Genomic DNA, 22,569 nt, shown 5'->3' on the forward strand with positions numbered 1-22,569 from the left:
CCCATGGCGACCGTGGCTCAGGGGGTTGGGAAGCGTATCTGTAACCGGAAGGTTGCCGGTTCGATCCCCGGGCTCTCTGTCCTGGTCGTTGTGTCCTTCGGCAAGACACTTTATCCTACCGCCTACTGGTGTTGGCCAGAGGGGCCGATGGCGTCATATGGCAGCCTCGCTGCTGGTGGAGGCAAGCTACAACCGTAGCTTGCCTCCACCAGTGTGTGAATGAATAGTGGCATTGTAAAGCGCTTTGGGTGCCTTGAAAAGCGCTATATAAATCCAATCCATTATTATTATATTTACTATGACATGTTTTTATTTCTTTTGGGTTGTGTGTGTAAGGGGGTTTCTCGCCCTTTCTCAGATGCAGGGCAGATGGTCCCCCCTTCCAAAGCCTGAAGCTCCTTCCTATTAAAAGAGAGTTTACTGCCTACTGTCAGCAAATGTCCCGCTCAAAGGGAATTGTCGTATCTAAATTAATATAAGGTCTCCGCCTCAATACGTAAAGTGCCCTGAGATGACTTTTCCTATTATTTGGTTCCAAAATAAACTGAACTAAATTAAATCACCATGCTATCTTCACGCTCACATGCACTAATTCACAAGCTCTTCTTTGGCAAAAAATGTTACTGAATTAAGATAGTGCTCATGATTCACAGTAGCTAAATGGAAAATGTGAAAATGTTACGGAAATGATTAAGTCCATCACTGGTGTGTACATAACATTCAAACGAACGCTTCACCCTCTTAACACAGATTAAGGTGCATTCATCACTTTTAACATCTCTGCTTTCCATGAAAAATATGAGCAAGTAGGAAATTAATACAAAAAGATCATTTTAATACAGATTTCTGGCGTGTGTGTGTGCAGGATTCAGCTAACATGATGACAAAAGCTGGCAGTGTAGCAGCGTTACATGTGCAATAAGACAACATTTTAAACGAAAGTAGAGGTAATCCAAAATCTCTTATGGTGAACAGTTGGAGCAGAATGTTGGAGCAGTTGACTTGTGATTCTTTTTCTTTGTCCACATTTAAATGTAGGCTTGCATGTTTTAACATTCTGGGGTTGTTGCAAGCCCTGGGCCTAAATGACTCAGCCAGAGCAGCTTTTCACCCGGTCTTCACAGTCTGCATCACACTGACAGTTGTTTGAACAGCCGAGTTGGTCTCAGACAGAACCCACTGCTGCTGAATGACGAGATCCATTTGCTTACCAGCAAGCCAACATTTCCCATCAAGTCCTACACAAAGAGGACGGATTAGCCAACAGTCTCCAGCCATCCTTAAAAGCCAAATCAATAGTGCTTTGATTGCTTTCTGATTCTATTTTTAGCTTTTGTCTTCACACACACGCACGCACACACACACACACACAATCGACTTCATTCACAAACAATACACACAAATCTGTATTTAAAATGTGCAGAAGAACAACTCACATATGAGTCATGGATTCATTAATAGTTTTTTTTTTTACCTGAATTTGCAAAGATAAATTCGACCTGCCTTGCAAACATCTGGACACAAAGCATGCCCGTCTAAAATGTAAATGCATCACTCAGCTAAATGAACTCTATTACTGCATATCCTAAAAATCTGTAAAATAATTAATGGTATTAAAAAACTAATTAATAGCCATACTTGCTGGATATCATGACTTCCATTCAAATTGTTTGCCATGTGCAGTGAGTTTTATTGCTTTTATTCTTCCTCCCCTCACCAGCAACCAGTCGCAGCAGCTGGCCGTCCCTCCCTGAGCCTGGTTCTGCTGGAGGTTTCTTCCCGTTAAAAGGGAGTTTTTCCTTTCCACTGTCGCCGAAGTGCTTGTTGATAGGGGGTCACATGATTGTTGGGTTTTTGTCTGTATGTATTATCGTAAGGTCGGCCTTACAATATAAAGCGCCTTGAAGCGATTGTTGTTGTGATTTGCTGTGCTGTATAAATAAAACTGAATTGAATTGAATCCATGTTACAACTCTTTGCAAACGTAAGAGATGGAGTGTGGCAGTTTGCAAAGAGATTTCAATGATCAGTGGGCCTAAAGATGAAACGTGCAAATTCATTGAAACGTTTTGTGCAAATTTCTAAGATTTCTGCACACACATTAGTGAACTACACCACATCCACATCTTCACTTTGTCTTTGTTTGAAAGAAAATTCATTGCTACAGAAAAGAATTCCTGAAAATTAAAAGAAAGCACTCTTGTTTGTGTGTGATTCATTGAGAATTGTTTACACAGCAGAGGTACCCTTGGGATTTGGATGACTAAAACACTGAATATATATTGTTTAAATACATTTTCATGTTAAATTTATTTCTGCTGTCCATAAGATGCTGGAGTGTGCTATAGCTCAATAAGTGTTATTTGGCCCTGTTTTTGTAGGAAGTGAAACATTGTTCTTGTTGTTTAGAGGCTGTCCCATCCTTTTTTTTTTATTTCTCATTGAAGTCGACATTATTGTCAGTATACAAGATAAATCTCACACACATCCCATTTGTGGTGTTTTTGTGTGAATGGTTGACATTTTATGAGACCTAATGAGTATTGAACGCATGCTGTGTCATTACTGTACTAAACAGATCTGACACTGATGCCTCCACATCAAGCTAAAGCACCTCTGATTCTGTGATGGGCTAGCCAGCCATTCTCCAAGCAATCTTCACATAATCTCATCTTTTTCTGAGTAGTTTGAATAAATAAGATTTACACATGTTAACAATGTGTTTTGGTGCTTTTTTGTTGGAAATTGTGTCTGTCTAAATATCATTGAAACTGATCCAAACAAACAGAGACATCTATGGTAAAATAAATGGTAAGCACAGCACACCCTTCTGGGTTTCCACGTGAGAAATGTCATGATCATTTGTGCATTATCTCAAGGGCAATTTTTAGTCTGGAATATTACAAACTCCCGGGTGAGAGACATCAAAAAAGCAATTCTCAATTGAGGAATAATGTCCATGCAAGAGGAGATTTAATAAGCCCTCATGGTGACTGTAGGGAAAAAAAGGCAGACCCAGGCGAGGAGCTTAATCAGGAGTGTAGAAGCAAAAAGTGAGAAGGGGCATTGATGTGAACTATGTGGCATAACTGTGAATTGATGAGATCCTATTTCCAGTGTGTCTGCTTAATGGTGTAAGCCTAGTAGAGCATGTAATATGCAATGGGAACACTGGTTGCTTGAACTAAGTCAACATGGCAGTCGTTCCCCCTTCAGGCCCCAGTCATATTCACCCGCAGTTCTCAGTCTCCATCACAAACTGGCTGGCAGAGGTACAAACGGGCTATTTATAGTCCAGCAGACTATAGACAGGTAGAGAGGATGTGCAGTCAAGCTGTAAATATTGATACAGAGCAGGGACACAGGGCAAAGTATTCCAGACAAACCTGGAAGAGGGCCAGCACACAACATCTGGTTCATCATATAAAGCTGTAATGTAGCATTGCTGATCAACAATGGCTGCTCTGCAGATACAGATGTTGAACAATGAATAAAATCATCTTTTATGGTGTATTATTTTTAATATCACAATATTGATGAATGTTATGAAAATAAATAAAGAAAACTAGGGATTAAATTGCTAATTTATTGAAAAAATGATGCAAAAGAAAACAGCAAGTCAAAAATCTAATACTAATAGATACTATCTTAAAAAAACACTTGGTTTCACTTTATTAAAAACACTTAATTTCTTTAGTTGTGGGTTAAGTTCTTTTATCCTGTTTCACCTGGAGAAAAAGCTGTGCTGGCCAGTGGACGAGGTGTCTCCATCATAAGAGTCGCTCTGTTTACGGCTGAGTGGTGGGCCGCTCTGGCCTTCGTTGGGAGCGGAGATGTCAATGTTGCTTTTGCTCAGCCTCTTGCTAGAGCTCAAACCCGAGCTGGACTCCCCCAGCAGGCCCGAGTTATCCTGAGAAAAACATGCAACCTACTATAAGACCTCAAGTCACGACAGTGGTTACACCCCAGAAATTACACATAACATGATGGGACTTGATCTGTTTTCCCAGGTGAACAGTTAAATGGAGGAGGGGAAAACTGTCTGCAAGAGTGAGTCTATTAGATGTGAGGGGATCTTAATGGAAAAATAGGGCTGAGAGGAGGGAGGGAGTACAAGGCTGGGATCATGCAAGGCGTAGAACAGGGAAATAACAAGCTGCTTCAGGATGGCAGTTCGGCACAAGTGTCATGATGAATATGTTACATGCACACTGCAGGAACTCTAGTCCTCAGGAATATTCAGATCCCCTTGAAATCCAGCATGGAGTATAAATGTTGACCCAAATGTATGACGAAGGCCCAGGAAAACACAGGTATGTCATTTTGATGTTTATTATCATACATGTCCAGAAAGTGTTTTGTTTCATTAGACGGTAATAGTCTTCCCTGTGCATCATCAGTGTCTGTGTCCCTACCTTCAGGCTCTCAGTGCTATTGTTCCTGCTGCTGTTGTTGGGGCTGCCAGGCCTCTGGTGGTTGCTGAAGCACAAAGCGTCAAAGCACAGAACACCACCCACACAGTCGCCCATCAGGCAAACCTGCACAGAAAATATATGATATAGAGACCCACTACATGAGATTCACTCAGTGATAGTAGAACTGGAGCAATGAATTTAGAAAACAACATATGTTACTGGAACTAGAGGGCATGACGCTGACTTTGTCTTAGTTTCTTATTGTATGCAAACAGAATATTGTAGGTACCACAGAATAACTGCCACAGTATGCCATTAGTAAAAGTTAGTATGCAAGGAATTTTAGTGTTTTGCAATTATGTAGTACATTTATCAGTGGACAGCAATAATAAATGTTGTTATGATAATAATAGCAGGTAAAAGCTAACAAAATTAAAATTAAAAAAAGTTGCTGTACAGCATTATTCTGCAGCTGTTTCACATCTGTGAGCAACTCCTCAATTTCCCTTGGGTATTGCATTGCCCAAATATTTTTTATGGCGAAAACATTTCCAAGAAAAGCATTCTCAAAGATACAGTTCATGCAATAATTAGAGGCCCCTCCAAGTTATAATTCTCACTCAGGTATATTGGGAATTTGGACAATTAGAATGTCTCCAGTTACATTAGTTTGTTTCAGTTCTGCTAGTCTTTCATTTCCTGCTTTACTTTCTTGCATAGTTGTCTCTGGTTAGTTGCGTCTTTTTTTGAGTTCACAACCTCACTTGCCTCACTGTCTAGATTAAGCTTGGCTGACTCTCATCGCCCTCCTGTTTCCTGTTCCCTGATTACCTCATATGTACATGAGGTAATCAGGGAAAAAGCGCTATACAAATACAGGCCATTTACATGTAGGCTTATCCTCCTCCATTATTATCTTAGGGTTTGTTTGCATCTCTCTGTATAATTTTTTTAATTCAGTTTCTGTTAGTCTGCCTTTGGTCTTGTATTTTAGGATCTGTCGGCCAATAAATAGGTTTTTGCTAATCGGGCTGCCATGAAGTCCTTTTGTCAGCAAATTGGTTAGTTTATGTACTCCCAGTCAAAAATCTGGACACACTTTGAATTTGTTTTTGTTTTTGTTTTGTTCTTTTGTGTGAGTTTAGGTAATACGTCTTTTTTTTCTTGTCAATTAACCAGTATTTAGGCAATTCTGTGACTACAAAAGTAGCATCTGGCTCAGCACCAAGCAGTAATACTTGTCACACAAATATCCTTGCACTTTCCTTCTGTATCACTGAATGCATCAGTTTTACCAATGCTTGTTTTCAGTGTCTTTTGGAGTTGAAGACATTGCAATTAGTCTGCAGAATTAAACTGAACACATCAAGTCATGTTTATATTTGCATCAGTCTAATGATGTTAAAAATATGCAGTGTTGGAACTTGGTAATTACAACAATAGTAATTACTAGGAGAGAAAATACTGAGAAAGCATGCCGGGCAGTTTTAGACATAAAGCAGGAGTAGAATAAATTATGAGCTTAAACACAACATCAACAACATCCTGCAGCATACAGTATTGACACACACACACAAATCAAAGTTTAACAGGCATTGACATCTCTATCTTTATCATAATGGTCCTTGCACTGTTTTGAGGATACTGACTGTTAATGTAGATGGCATTGACCATTAGCTACATGTATTTACTATTTGTCATGCACCATGAAGTCCTGAGCATTTTCAATTTTTTACCATATAGTGCTTGAAGAACTGAATTGTAACTACATTTAAAATAGTTCACATATTTGGCATTTAAGGGCCCAAATCCAGTGTGTGAATTCAGGTCCACTGTGAACAGCGTTCTCACAGATTATTTCCCCATTATGAGATGCAGCCCATGACTAAGAGCCTTGTAAGTTGTTATGTATAACTAAAAGAGGAAAATGTGGTCCAATAAACATTCAAGATCTGGTGCTCTCTGAGGGTCTGAGCACCCACAGTTTCCACACATTAGAAAGCCCACTCAAAAACAATCTTTGCTCCATTGACTTCCATTAAAGGGCCTAAAGCCCATTACTAAATGATGAGAGACAAGAGAGTAGCAGTTCCCCTCACCTCTCAACGCTTTTCTAAATAGAAGAAGGTACTACAGACCTGACCGCTGAACCCTTGACCATCTTCTGACTGCAGGAAACTGCGATAGACTTGGTTGGCCCGGTCAATGACGGTCGCCACAGCATCCTGGTAGCGTGGAGAGACAATGGCGAGGAGGGGAAGGGCAGCAAGAGGCAGGTGGTCTACGCTGCTGGACACACAGCTCTCATCATAGCTGTAGGGGTTGAGACTGGAGGGGGTGATGGTAGGAGGACAGGAAGGAAGAGTTTAAAGAGGAATAGATGGATGAAGAGCAAGAAGGAAGATTTCATTATTATTTCATACCTTAAAAGGTTTTTTTTACCACTTTGTAAAACACCAGCATAACGGATTTTTAATGTAGAGAACCCTTTTTTTGCTGAGGTTTTAATGTTTGGGGGAGGCCTGAAAAAAAATCAAGACTGATGAAGTCTTTTGGAGCTCAGTGACCTGTCTTCTATTTGTCACTGTTTGTTTCTGCTTCATGACGGGCCTCAAGGACAGCCTAGCTGGTTTTTGATAGCTTAAACACAACTTAGTTTTGTCTTATCTGGACTATAGATATAGGAGAGGGTATACGAATAATTTATATACACTGTAGGGATGAAGATGCTTCTTATAACAGCCGTGTTTATCTCCTTGTCATGTAAGAATAAATGAACAAAAAAGATTAAAAACAAAGAAGTTAACGATGTCTAAAATCAAAGCATCATCAAGAAAAGTTCCTCCAGTGTTATGTGATTATTCCACATCCATTCATGGCACACGATATCTGAATTTAGCTCAGGTTTTTCCACAAAGCTTGTGTAGGCATACATGCATTTGTGTGTGGTTATGTGTTTGTGTAGGCAGGCAAGGTGAGAGGTAGAAGAATGTGATCTCTAGAAATAAAAATTATGTAAACAAGCAGCTACAGCAATGAGAGCAGAGTGTGCATTTTTAGCGAGCGTGCGCGCGTGTGTGCGTGCGTGCACACACAGATCAGACGGAACACTTTTTGTGACAGCGTGGGGAAACAGTAAAAGATGGTATTGCCCTGTACTGTCTCCTTGAGCTGCACTTCTGCCACCATCCATCATCTGCTCTGATTACAGAAAGAACCACCAATGCCACACCAAGGCTGAAATTCTATCAGCAACCAAGTTGTGTTTTTTTTTTTCTCTTTTTAAGTTTTCATTACATTTTTGACAACAGTTTTGGGTACATGCAATTGCTCTACTGAGATACGGGTATCAATTATAATGTTATCACTGTTTAATCCAGCCACTACAGATTTTCGGTCCTGTAAATCGGTAAACAGTTTTTTACAAGCTTTGACACACATTTGTGATATATTTAGCTTTACGCTCCCATGATGTCTGCATATTTTATTAGGCAGATTTTTACACCAGATGTCCTTCTACAACCATGCCCAGTTTCAAACCAGGGATCTTTCACGTGTTAACAGTTACACTAGCTTACTTAACTATTTTATTTAAGATTTATATAGAGAAATTTAGCTCTTTGTAACTCAGCTTGAAAGCAGGCTTGAAACTCATACACTGAATTTATAAGATAAATGCTTAATTTAACATTGGTTTGCATTATTGTGCAGTTTTTGGACAATTAATCAAAAATGAACACACATAGTAGGCTGGATTTGTGTATGGTATTATGGACTGAATGGGTGAATTCTGATGTACAGTTCAAACTGTACATCAGGATGTTGAAATATTATTTAATTGACGTTAAACATGGCATGGTTTCTGGCACCAGACAGGCTCGACAGAGTATTTCAGAAACTGATGATGGACTGGGATTTTCCTGCACAACCATCTCCAGGGTTTAAAGAGATCCAAAAAAGAGAAAATACTCAGTAATTGGCAGGAAAAAAATACCTTTTTGATGCCAGAGGTCAGAGGAGAATGGCCACACTGGTTTGAGCTAATGGGATGGAAACAGTAACTCACATAACCACTACAACAAAGGTATATCCATGTTCTGGTGGCTTCTTCTAGCAGGATAATGCACCATGATAAAAAAAAAAAAAACCTCTAATAATATCAAACTGCTTCCTTGAATATGATATATATATGATCTGTTAATTGTTCTTAAATGACCTTCATAGTAAACCGATCTCAATCCACCCATCTACCTGTGGGATGTGCAGCTGACAAATCTGCAGCATCATGTCAATATGGACCAAAATCCCTGAGGACTATTTCCAGTACCTCATTGAATCTGTCACAAAGACTTACAGCAGATCTGAAGACAAAAGGAAGTATAATCCAGTACTAGGAAGCTGTTCCTAATAAAGTGTTGGGTGCATGTATCTGCAGCAAGAGCAATCCATGTGAGTCCTGGGCTTCAAGCAACACAGCATTCTGCTGTCAGCCAGTCACATATACAGTGGATAAAGCCACCTCCACAATTCTCATTGTCACATCAAGCACACTTATTCAGCTTGATTTTAAAAGAGAAACTGTCGGTAAATTGGTTTGCTTGTCGCAAAAATCCCTTCATTCTCTGCTCATAAAGCCGCATAAAAAATGCACACAACACAAGAGTTTCACAAGAAAAACCACAGATGTGCCCCTGATTGGTGTTGAAATACCCCCTGTTGAGCCCTTTCTCCTTATTTGGCAAGTCAAGTTCACATTAAGTCATTTTAAGTTCACATTAAATATTGAGTAGGCACAGCTGAGAAAAAAAGAGGAATATGAGAGGAACAAAAATACAATCTTAAAGCCATTTGCCACAAGGTGTCACACAAACAATGACTTCAGAATCACCTCTGTAATGGATAGGGGGAATTATGTGTTGCAAACTAAGAATATTTAAATCAAATAAAACCAGTGTATTTGTATATGTAGTGTAAACCAGATTTGAACCGTGAACTTCTCTTAGCTTAACTCCTACTCCTCCTAGCTACATGACAAAATATGCATACAGCTTTTATTGTTATTGAGAACTCTGGCGTGCTCTTATTTAGATGCACAAGGTAAACAAATTAGAAATTCAATGCATTTTGATAAAAATTGAAGTTCTTGTTTTTCATGAAAAGTTGAAAACACCAGAGTGAGTAGAAGATGAAACCAGAAAAGAAGTGCATTTTCCTGCCTGATATTCAGCAACTGACCAGAGTTGCCACACCCATTGAAATGCAAATTATGACTGCTAACAGTTCACACGATCTACGAGTAAAGTCAGATACAGTGAAAACCAACTGCCTGCAAGTGAGGCGTCCCTTACATTTGCCTTTATAACAGCTTTGCTCACAATATAATTGCCATGTTTGAACTTATATATATATTATAACTCAAAGAAGAGTAGTTTGTCAGATTTTAAAGAGTTCCACAAAACACTATACATCTTCCAAATTCATGCCCAACAACAATATTGCTGAGTAGATGTACAGAAAAATGTGACAGCGCTGTGTGAAGGAAAGTGACTGGAGTTGTCAGGGGTTTTCTTTCTTACAATTTACAAGTTATAGAACTAAATCAGTGCTTGTGTGTTTTACCTGTTATGTTTCCAGAGGTTTTGCTAATAGCACTTTTCCACTCTGATGTGTAACTGACAGCAGATCTTCTAAGACTATTCACCCTGCAGTGTATGAACTCTGCTCTTAGGGCAGCTTTCTGACAGTGATTCAACACCTCAAGCTGCTTTCATGCAGATTGTAAAAAAAAAGAGAGAGAGAGAGAAAAGAGAGAGAACGATAGAGGGGAGAAAAAGAACGAAATCCTTTGTAATGTATTCGCTGTTGCTGGAATGGCGCAGCTATCTGCATAACAACAGTGTCACTCCCTCTACAGAGGCCGCTGTGAAATATTCAGTTCAGGCAACTGCAGCACAGAAATGTCAGGATATTACTCAGGAGCAAGGCTTGTTGTCCAAAAAAAGAAGAAGTAGAAGAAGAACTAAAAAAAAACATTAGGTCACCTCATAAATTGAATCAACATAAATTGTTTATCCACTGGTTGTGTATTGAGCTTTGGAGCTGAGAGAAAAGAAACCCACTGTGGGTTTGGTCCAAGCCTTGTGGGGTCCTGATCTTATTAAAGTCGTGTTAACAGATGTTCCTCTCATACACTCACAAAACACACTTGCTTTTGGAGAAATGCAAAAAAAAACCCCTGCGATTAAGATTCCAAACACAACTCTACCTCTGAAGAGGTTTCACAAGTCACACGACAGGAACAGAGGTTTTACACCTGCTGCACTGCTCCACAAATGTCAGGTGAGACACTCATTATTTGTGTTGTATAATTACTTGATTATGCAAGCGCTTGTTAGTATTAATACCATGGAACAGCCACTGTTTTACATTAGAAAGAGTGCACAAATAGGATTTGTTTGTATGCACATGAACCAGACTCTTCTCTATTTTATAAAAACATCCTTGAAGGCTGCAGGTTATTCTCTGCACAACATCCATTATTCTAATTAATGTCAAGCAATTACTACAATCTTTTTTAAGACAAACATGTGCTTTGAAACAGGGTTTCGCTATCAGACCATCTAAATCCGATCTGTATTTATTGGCTCTATCATGAAAATGATTTGATTTCCTTTCCAATCTTTGTCATCTGGATTTTACAGTTCAGTATAGTGGAGGATTCAGACTCCTAATTAAGAGCCTAATGTAATATAGCAGACCACAGGAATGACGAACTTGGCATCAATCAAACAGCAATGAGATGGCTGATGATTCAAATGTACCACTTGGGAGGCTTTTTGCTCCTCAAAAGAGACGCACCAGCATCTCCCTGACTGACAGACGAGCGTGCCTCATGTCGCTGTGACGTTTCTTCCATCATTATTTAAATTCATGAGTCATGCACTCACGAGCAGCGGCATTTACCTCATTCAAATCTCCGAGCTCACGTTCAAAAAATGTCAGCTAAGAATATACGAATATACACGTAATATCTGCATGTAATGAAAGCGCATGACTCTGAAGACTCCCATAACAGGAAGCATTTTTTTAAATGGGTAACATCATCTTCATATCAGCTGTAAGGTTATCCTTTACATTCGAAGTGAGAGAGGGTTTTTCCTTTGCCTGTGATTACCATGTTAAGTTACTTAGTGCCACTTAAAGGCAGGGTAATTACAATACCCTGCTATATGTACTGAAGTCTTCCTCGACAGTGCATAGTAATGTGATGATGCCATGATGAAGAGCTCCACAAACAAAGCATGGAGACGATAAAGCCAAGTAAGCCAATTAAATCTCGAACCAGCCTCATCGCACACAGCATAACCTTGAGACAGACTTTGTTATGCTGCCCTTCAAACCTGTCGCTTCTCGCCACATAATGGCAAACTGAAAAACTCTGAAGTCACTCAGATTTCCTGCCTAATTGCTCTCCCAATTTCTTAATGCCTGGCTTAGCACTGCATAGCATTTACGCCATTAACATGAACAGCAGCAGCACTCTGCTAAGCCTTATTAATTAGAGAGAGGGGGCATGGAAAGAGTATTGGCATGTCCTCAGTTACCAATGGCCAGAATAATGAGCTTCTACCCACCGAACAGAGGTCATTCTCCCTGGAGACGGACAAGTCAAAATCCTTGCAGCTGCCCTCGTTTGGCCTGAACACTGATGGGTGTACAGTGGCACTGAATACAATATATTTTACTCTCCTGCTGCTCAGATTTTAAAATCTGAGATGCTTCTATTTAAATTGAGGCTGCAGAGGAAATCAATTTGGGAGCATTTGTGTTGTTGCTGTTAATTGGATGTGCCATGGTGCTGTAATATACATTCAGAGAGCTTTCCCAACTCGTTCCGTGTGGGATGTTTTTCTTCCAACTGTGTTTATGGATTACGCATGTGTTTCTGTGACGCTCTGCTCCTCGTCAGCACTCCCAGGTATGTTCATTAGTACAGTGGAGCTAATAATAACTGCTCTGAGCCTTGTGGGACACAGTAGCTCTTGTACACACAGCAACAAGAAAACTGAAAAACATGTTTATTCTCTATGGGAACCTTATATGGTACGCAAGGAACTACTAAACGGAGTCCAAGGTTTGTTTGTTTATGTGAAAGTTTCTCTTTGAGGCGCTAAGAGGTTTTGCCACCTCCACTCTGTGGTGTGATTTTCAGCCAAGCTGTTACCCAGAATGAGAACAAATTACCCACACTGCAGTAATTCCTTTCTGTGTGGCTTATTCCTAAGATGTTTATATTGGCATCCAAATAAATGAGACTCCAAACACCCACAAGTTCAGCACTATCATTAGAGAAAACACTGTTAAATGACAATAGTGCAGTTGACTGAGTGCTGTGCCTTCATGTTTGTAGGCATGTATTAATCCCTACTGACCACACATATTGTGAGAGTATATTAAAGACCTAGAGCCATCTGCCCAAAATAAAGTTTTATATATTTTCACTGCAGATCAGAAATACATATCAACTTCAAACTGCTATCAGGCAATTGTAAAAAAGATTCAGATAAACTACTGCAGATGTATGTTTCAGTATCTGGTTTGCCTACATTAAAGGACTGACAAGTTGTTTTTTGTCAGCTACAATATGTATTTAGCATTTAGTGTGTATTAGTCATACTGACATGTGTTTATGGTAAAAACACAACAGGTTAACCTATAAAACAGTTTAACAGTGAATGAAGGAATAAATTGAAAGGTACATAAAAGTAGGGAATTACTATTATTATTTATATCAATAGCAATAGTCCAATCTAATCCTGTAAGGTACTACAGGTACTGACGAATAAAGACCATACCTGTAAAGCTAATCTTTTCTCACTATACAAATACATGAACTTTGACGCAAAAAGTGTAGTTTCTCAGTGTCTTCTTTCCCCATGACAGCGAGAGCAGCAGGGTGTACTACAAAGCAAGATTACTGAGCCATGTAGACCTTAAAAGCCAGAGTTTCACCTGGCTGGATCACCATGGTAACTCAATACATAACCTAGTCCAAAACAGGTGATGTTCAGAGTTTCAGTTTGAAATGGGCTGGAACCTTTTTTTAGTTTATTAACAGTAGGATTTGCAATAAATAAAGTGTGACACAGATTCCCTGCTTCGGTTTCAGCAGCACATGCTGTGTGTTTTACATTGTCTCTGGAATTTCCATGTATTCAGCTGGTGACCCAGTATGTGGATACATTTTTATGTTTGTCTTTTTAAATCTGCTGCTGAGTCTTCTTTTTTCATACTGCTGGAATAGCAGCTAGAGCACAAATTAGAAACTGAAAAAAGATTTGCTGCGACGGAATATTAGGGACACATTAGGGGAAAAGAATATTGTTGATCATTTTGAGAATAAAGTCAAAATTTCAAGATTAAAGTCGAAAATGTATTTTGAGATGTGAAGATTACCGTTACTGTTTCACAACAAACTGCCATGGCTGCTATACCCTTTACAAAACCTTGTTTAAATGAGTTGGTGACACAAACTGATCAGCCACCTTGTGATAAGACATACATCCTCTTTATTGCACCACAATATCACCATTGATAACCTTTCATCTGTCTATTTTAAGCCATTCCCTTTTGAAATGGTAAATTCCCATTTACCATTTACCATTCATTCCCTTTTGTGATAATCCACTCGTCTGCATTTGTGTTTTTCTGCCTGACCACAAGCACCTTTTCAAAACTGATTCTGAAGTACGATTTCACTAACTCAGAGGGTCCAGCAACCGTGGCAGTTTGTCTTGAAACAACAACTGTAATCTCCATAGTTTGACTTTTTTCTCAAAACTGAATTACGACTTTAATCTTGAAATTTCAAATTTATTCTCAAAACCTTTATTTTTCTTAATGTGGCACTCATACTCCTTCCTAATTTGCTGTTAATAATAAGCTGTTGGATCAACAGGATAAATTTTACTTTGATCTGACAGCAAACTAAAGATTTTCACACAAGTTGGAAATGAACACACTGAGTAACCTTTAATGTTTGTGTGTCTGCAGTCTTAATCTCTCATGTTAGAAATAAACAGCAGCACACCGAGCAGAAAATAAGTATAATAACTGTTTATTTCACCTGCACTTGTAACGATCTAATCAAAAGGTTATTACTAGAGTATTACTATCTTGTATTATTTTGCAGCAGCAGCATCGGATTTTACTGTTATTTTTCTAGATCTTTAGAGAGCTCTATCACCGGTTCTTCAGATGATGCATCTGAATGGAGCAAGCCCTTAATTCTTACGTTTTATGCAGAAAAGTCGAACGATGTGTCTCACGCTCACAATTATGTGAGTGAGCACAGTCTCTGAATCAAAAAAGCCTGAGTTAACAAAGAATGATGATAGTCACAAATGTGGTACTCATCGTCAATCAAACTTAACAAGACAATAACAATAATAAACAATAAAATAACAAAGAATAAATGTATGACACATGAATAATCCTAAATGTATTGGTATGTGTGCATAAATTGTTTCTTTAGTTATACATTTCCCCATCTCTTAATTTTATTTAATCATTTATTTATCTCCCAGGAAAACAGCTTTGGTTGACACACTGTTGCAATAAGAATAGTTTTTTAAGCGAAATTTCATGCGTGCCTGTGTGTCCACACGCTTTCAATTACAGACAATCGAGACACGCAGCCATATAACTCAGTTCCGCTCAACTGCAATGGGAAACTGTTGTCATGAATATTTTATCTCTGGATGTGGTGAAAGCAAAGCAGACGTCAAGCTGCTGAGCAGCTACACAACTCAAATCTCTTTACACTTGTCTTGCTTCCAGTCTGTACCTCTCTCCAGCTAGCATCAATCACAACGCCAAACAGAAGCCTCGACTTGACTGCTAAACACATTCTTTCAGCCACGGTGATTAGTGACAATTCAAACAAAAAATATCCTCGGCATATAATTGGGGGCCGTGAAAACCGAGTGACGCTGTCAGAGGCAAAACTGTTGACCACTGGGACATGTGACATTAAATGTAAAATGAAATTATTAGTTACGCTTAAGCAGCCGTCTGAAAAGACAGCAGTTCAGACTAAGGAAAGAGAAAGTCATGCTTTTGCCGTCTATATCTCATAAACACCATCCAGCAGGTTTCCATCAATTTCTATTGCAAAGAATAAGAGCTGTGAGTGTTTATGGATGTGGATGTGGATGTTTAATATATCATAAAGAAAGAATCATCTGCTAACTTCTGTTCATTACCATGTTAATATAACAATGTCTACAATTAACCCCGCCCCCTTGAAACTGAAACCTGAATGCAAAGTAACAGCAGCTAATTAACCAAACAGATCATTGCTTGGAGAGGCCTTAGAGGAAACTGTATAAAGTCATTAAAGCATTAATTTTATCCACTAAGAAGACACCTCTACTATTAAAGGGGAGCTTTAACAATTAGAAGCAGCATTTAAAAAGTTTAGGGGTTATATTTTCCACATGATCACATGCTTATGGGGCCTGAGAAATGCCCTGAGCATGCTAATTAAAACAGCAGTGTGGCTGACCTTCACCACCTGAGCAGCACTGGGCATTAATTCCTGCAGACATGCACATTCTTCAAGCATCTTCTTCAAAAATAAAGAATTCAATGCTCCTTCATTGTAATTGAAGCTTTCAATCAAAATGGGAAGAAATTAAGATAAAAAGCTACAGAAACAATTATTACCTTATGGAGCACTTGGCTTTTTCCCTTTGTTTTCCTTGTCAAAAGAACCGAGCTGGAATGCAGCTTACTACGGGCAACAAATTACAGTGTGACAGCATGAAACTGCTCAGCGTCATGCCTCATAATCATTGACTTATTCATCAGCTGACAAGTGAAATCACAGACTCCTAACTCTCTCCAACACACTTAAACTTGGGCAGGTTGTGAGAGTAAGCCACGTTAGCTGTCATTCATTTTTTAAATATGGAAAGTAGACCATGAGTGTTCGTGTCTCACTCATAGTCCATCCAAATGTTTACGCATGTGAAAGAAAGAAAGTTAATGCAATAGCATTAGCATTAACTTTCTTCAAGTTACATATCATTGATATGAGGAACTTTGGTTTATTAGTGTGTCAGTGACATCTTTCATTTATGTGAGTATGGGGAAAATAAATTATTAAAGTGGAACTATTTTGCTTTTTCTTGTTTTATGTCATATAGTTGCTGTTAAAATGGTGTGTAGTGATATTAAACATGTGACCCAATATCAGCTGCTCAGGACAGTTCAGGAAACTTGTGGGTGAAGCAAGAAGACAAAACTAAATAAACTGACTATCTGCTAATATTTATACGAATTTTACTTTTGAAATGTAAATTTTAAAGGTGTTCCAACTCATTCTAATGTCTAATGCACTGACAAGCACAGGACCTTTTACAGAGTTGTCACTGATTTACAGTCTGCAGCGACAGAATCAACAAAATAGCTGATTAAAAAATCTGGTGTCACTTTTCCCACAGTGTTCATCCATTCTACTTAACTTCATATCATTTTAGATAAACACGGAGCTGTTTATCAGAGCTGCCCGAGGCCACTAGTTCGTGTTGTCCTCCCATCCAAGCAGCAGAAGGCACATTATTCTATTTAAGGTGTGAAAGGCTGTGTTTCCACATAATTTATTTCCGACAAGAAATTGTACTGGCAACTGAAAAATTCTGGTTCACTGAAAGGGATAACCCTGGGAGTTCTTAAAAGTGCCTTAGTGAGGTCTGGGTCACACGGAGCATGAACGACAGCTTTTATTCTCATTCAGTTGTGAAATTCGCTGCATATCTCTTCATTTGATACTTGACTTCAGCTAATATTTTGGCATATTTTTTTTCCTGAGTCTTCAATTTTTGGGTAGATCTGGAAGCGGTGAAGGCCACAGCACATGATTTACACCATTTTCACATTTATCAAACTATTCACCGTGCCTCTGTGCCCTTCTCCAGTTATGTTTTTCCATTGATCTGTCACCTGTGTGGCTAAATATGAATGAAAGAGAATTAAATCATCTGGATTTTATCCAGGTATGCAACACTTTAAAATGTCAAGAGTACATGAGGGCGTGTGGTTTAGCATCAGCACTTACTTGGACACCAGAGAGAAGGCTTCAGCACATACAGCTGGACATGGCACCAGCTTGATCATCACGTGTTCGGCAGCAGCTTGGAAATGCGCCCGCGTAACCTTGTCGAGCACCGAGGCCAACGTGGCCACATCGCCAGCTTTTGTGCTGGGATCTCCGCCCACTGTGTCCAAGATGTTTCCCCCATGCACCACAAGTATTAGCACATGGGTCTTACATTTTCTCTGCAAGGGTGTTGAAAAGGGACACGTTAAACACGGGAGTGAAAGGGAGAGAAAAAATAAGGGCAACATTTTGTGAAAGGGATGAGTACTCCTCCATGTTATTGGCTACTAGTGAACAGAGGCTGTTTTGTAATGGTCCTACCTCTGTATCGTCCACTCCTTCAATGCTGCTCTGAGGGGCACAGCGTGGACCTCCCAGCTGGTACAGACCCTCTGTATTGCATGAGTAAAGTATAGGGGCAGGAAGTAGCAGCAAGGGAGAACGAAGGAAGGAACAGAGACAGAGAAAAGGAAAGAATGGGTCACGGCAGGAGATACTTCAGCCAGACACACTAATAACAAAAGCATAAATGGATATTGATTAGTGAATATGGTCAACATTACGAAAGCCTCTTCATCTCTCTCTATTTCGACTTCAAACTGTGCAGTGGTTCAATATGCCCTGAGGCTCAAATAAAACAAGCATGAGATTCAGAGATCAGTACCAAACAGCAAACAGCAGTAGTTTTTTCTGTGGCAGCATCTACAGCAAAGCATCACGTGAGATGCAGAAAGAAAGATGGGGGCACAGTTTTTGTTTTGTTTTTTTAATATCCACCAGTATCTCTCCCTCCCTTTTGAAGGTGCAGCATTTCTTTGGAACCTGGCCAAACTCATTACCCTCTCCGGAAGCCTCTGCATGCTGTGTCATCCTATTCCTGAGCTCTCTCCTGTCTCTCTATTTTCTCTCTCCCGGCTTAAGGCGCAGCTCTGTGCTTTTGCTCGCTCACTCGCTCGTTGTTTATTTGGCCCCCTCGTCTGGGACTGACTGTCATGGGAGGCTCTCACAGACTCATGCACCGTCGGCTTCCTTCTACCCAGTTCCTAGCCCACAGCTTGCCTCCAACTGCCTGCTTGTCTAGAACAGATCAGCACGCACAGGGGACTCAGCATACTGCACTATTCTAGTCACAAAGTAACAGGAAATCAATGGAGTAAGTTTTTTGGGTTTTTTTTACTGAAATAGGAAAGTAGGGTAGAAAAGTTCTTCCAAAAACCTTGAAGTATTTTAGCGTGCAAACACTGCCGAAGACCAAAATGTTGTGGAAATTGACAGCAAATACAAAACCTCAGCTGCTTGACAAGAAGATGGCTGTATCTACTTTTTGATTATTCATTAATGTGTCAAACATGAGGCCACTGATATAACAACAGGTGAAGAGTGAAGAACAGTCTGGATTCAAACCGAGAACTTTCTTCTTTCGAGCTTTATTGTCCGCACAAAATGATTAAAATAAGAATTAACTGTTGACTTTTCAGTTTCCGCAACCATTAGCACCATTAACATGTCAAACAAGCACATAAAGCTACCGACACAATTCTCAACAGCTTTTGTCTTTATTTAAATCCATCATTTTAAGCTTTGAAAAACTGTCCGTTTTGTTTTCAAGACATGCATGTGTCTTAATAAAATTATGAACACCATTTAATTAATGGAACTATTTGTATTTAACATATTACTGTGAAAGCTGGTTGAAGTCCAGACGGAGACACAAATTGAGTCCGTGTCAAGAAGGGGATCCAGAATAAAACTCTGCGAGGTCAAACATTTGGAGGTACCCCTATGGCAAGGGAGTGACTCACAAACTGACATGAATAAACCAATACCAAACTTTTATTACACAGAAAGAAGTAATCACAAATAGTACAAAAAGTCCAGAACATACATTTTAAATTCTCAACAAATACAACCACAAAGAGATATTACCAGAGAGCCAGACACCAGGAAAACTGATGCTATAAACACAACAAGGACCAGTGTTGGGAGGTTACTTTTAAAATGTATTTAATTACAGATTACAGAATACATGCCCCAAAATGTATTCTGTAACATATTCCGTTACGTTACTCAATGAGAGTAACGTATTCTGAATACTTTGGATTACTTAATATATTATCGTGCTGTTTACAACTACATGAATGTACTATTGCTGTGATTTATTACTGTTACTGAAGGTCCGCGGCTCTGAACCATAGTAAAGGGACCTCTGGCTAATACTGTGGGTTCTGTGTCAGGCTCGTAGCCGAAAACTAGCTTTACTTTGTTGTCTGGGTCAACTTTGCTTGCGACAGACAGAGAGAGGCGTTGAAAGGTTGCTCCAACGGAACTTATTGTTTTTGGAGGAAAACACGAACACGGTGTACAGTCGAGTCTTAATAGCTTACTTACAACTGGGCTGGTCAGGCACTCTTCTTGGCTGCAGTGGTTATTATTATATTTACATGCTTCCAGCTCCTGTTTTTGCTCCATGACAGCTCGTACTTTTCCTTTTTCTCCCTCCCTCGCTCACAGACACGTAACGTGTATGGCAGTCCATTCTCCCTGCAACACGGACTACACTGCCTATGATGCTACATTCTTTAGAGCTATACCTGTAGCATTCTGCCTATTAGCTTAGCACAACAACAACAAAAAGGCCTCTTTCACCCAGGAAACACGCAGAGAGAGAGCGTCACCCTGTAACCATGGCAACTGTAACGCTGCCGCCTGGAACAACAGAACATAGCTGTCAAACAAAACCCAAACAGTCCTGACCCGCCACAACATGAAACAGGAAAGTACTGCTGTTTAATCCATTTATTTCAACAAAGTAACTGTATTCTAAATACCACCTTTTTAAACTGTAACTGTAACGGCGGTACATGTATTCCGTTACTCCCCAACACTGACAAGGACTAATCGGGGGAGTGGAAATACCTGTGATTCAAGAACCAGCAAAAAACTAATCAAGGACAATGAGACAAGAAAAGTAAAAGTAAAAAGAAGATACAAGAGACAAGTCAAATCAAAGCTAAGGCTCTAAGGTAAAAATGAAAAGCAAACAAAAAATTCTCAGAAACAGCCAGAAAACTCAAAATGACCCAAAAACCTACAAACCATAACAATTATGCCTGATAGACGCAGACCAGAAATCTTCTGGTTTAAACTTTTTTTGGTTCTCTTGAGAGAAATGATGGAAACACTTTAAGAGTAATGACTCACAAAATGCTCTAAACTCACTTTCAGCAAATAAAACCTGAAAACATCTTAAGGTGAAACCACTCGAAAAATCTGACCATAGACACACTAACAGAATCACTTGAAACAGTGTGCGAGAAATGAAAATCTTGAGTGAAACCTGGAGAAATTGGAGCAGCACCAAAAAGCGGAAAGCTGAAATAGGTTTCATTACATGTTCGCAGAATAATATCACTGTGGCTGAATGAGTGACATAAGATTAATTTGGCTTGGAGAAAAGGAAATGTTGCAGTGACATCCAAGGCAGTTTAGATTTTTGATGTCCAAAAAAGAATAAAGCCAGCGGATCCTGATTCTCTCATATCATTTACTGATTAAACTAGATAGGACAATGACATTGCATCCAAGAAATGCCAGTATAAATAAAACCTACATCTGAAACATGAAAAATGAACTGGCTGCCAATGGGCAGCAAACAGCTGCATTCAGCAGGTTGTAAAGAGAAAGACAAAGGAAAGAGCAGAGCTTCACTCCTCACCTCGTCATTTGTGAAAACAGGACACATGCTGCGCTCCTCCTGGCTTCAACATTAAGTGAAGCATTTGTCTGATATGGGTGCATGTTTCTATTGGCGCAGCTCAGTGGTATAAACTTGCCTTCCTGTGGCTAAAGCTAAACCATTTTCTTCCATCTACAGCAGACTTTTTTGCTGCGGGGGTGGGGGGGTTCTTACCATCTGCGTTTCTTTTTCATTTTCTTGTGTTTCTTCTCTCAGAGGTCTGAGTCCTCCCGGTCAATATGGGCTTTATGAAGCACATATTGATCTAACCTAGAAAGCACCCAGTGGGAAGTTGACAGTGCCCTAGTTCAGTGGCATCGCGGCCATTTCCAGTGGCTCTAAGCCCAGGCAGGCACACACTAACAGCAGGCGAACAGAGTGCGTCAATGCATCTGTTGTCATACTGAGATATTTCATAAGTTATCTACGAGAGACGGAAAGGAAAATTGAGCTAAGGAACAGGGTTGCGAAGATGAGAACAGCTCCACAGAAAAAATCTCCAAGAGCTGAAAGTGAAAGGTTGAAAATACTGACATATTGATCTCTGTCAGGATGCCCCTTGTGTGTCATTCTGTCAGTGTAACTATGATTTAAAATGTCATTGTCTATAAAATGGTGGCTTCTTTTTGTCTCATTTATCACCTTGCATTCAGCAGATGGAAGGAAAACAAAAGCAGCAGGATGAGACTAACTTCCAGACAACAGAGTTATAGCTTCCCCAGGGTCTATGAAAATGGCAAAACGCACTCAAAGTTTCCTGTCTGTTGGAGTGTGATTCAATTCATTAGAGTTCCAGTATCATGGTGAATTATCTGTGTTCCCGCAAAGACGCGAACAGAAAACAGCAGCATTTTTCCTTCCCATCTTTGATTGAACAAGATACACTATAGACTCAAGCAGCAAGACAAAATGTGTGATGCAGAGCAAAGCTGCATGATGTACTAAACAGGTGTGGGAGAATAATCCGCAAAGAGTGTATTAAAAAACAAACATTTAACTTAAACTTCCAAGTGCATTTTCAACATAAAACCTACACTGACGTATTATGACTGCATAGAATCTTTAGGGTGAATGTTGCAGGCGGTATAACGTTCGGCACAGCATCGCTAAACTCTTTCACGTCTCTGTCACATATTCTCACTGTGAACCTGCCCTCACCTGTGAAGAGAATGGGTCACACGTTGCACACCTGCCAAGTCTGGTGTTCTCTAGCGAATGCCAATCGAGCTCCATGATACATGGCTGTGTGAGCAGTC

General features: G+C 39.6%; 1 protein-coding gene across 4 annotated transcripts in view; it reads right to left on the reverse strand.

Moving 5' to 3' along the window:
* The window catches only part of pitpnm3 (PITPNM family member 3), a 101,297-nt gene that overhangs the window by 24,461 nt on the left and 54,267 nt on the right, over nucleotides 1–22,569 (reverse strand). For all 4 annotated transcript variants that reach the window (XM_006801543.2, XM_006801544.2, XM_006801541.2 and 1 more), the window contains exons 4-8: nucleotides 17,899–17,969; nucleotides 17,536–17,756; nucleotides 6,554–6,743; nucleotides 4,416–4,538; nucleotides 3,729–3,910 (exon numbers count right to left, since the gene is read on the reverse strand). In XM_006801543.2, the coding sequence (XP_006801606.2) occupies nucleotides 3,729–3,910; nucleotides 4,416–4,538; nucleotides 6,554–6,743; nucleotides 17,536–17,756; nucleotides 17,899–17,969 (787 nt within the window). The remainder of the gene's footprint in view (nucleotides 1–3,728; nucleotides 3,911–4,415; nucleotides 4,539–6,553; nucleotides 6,744–17,535; nucleotides 17,757–17,898; nucleotides 17,970–22,569) is intronic.

Source organism: Neolamprologus brichardi, chromosome 14, assembly GCF_056152115.1.
Source record: "Neolamprologus brichardi isolate AB-2024 chromosome 14, ASM5615211v1, whole genome shotgun sequence".
Classification (NCBI taxonomy): domain Eukaryota; kingdom Metazoa; phylum Chordata; class Actinopteri; order Cichliformes; family Cichlidae; genus Neolamprologus; species Neolamprologus brichardi.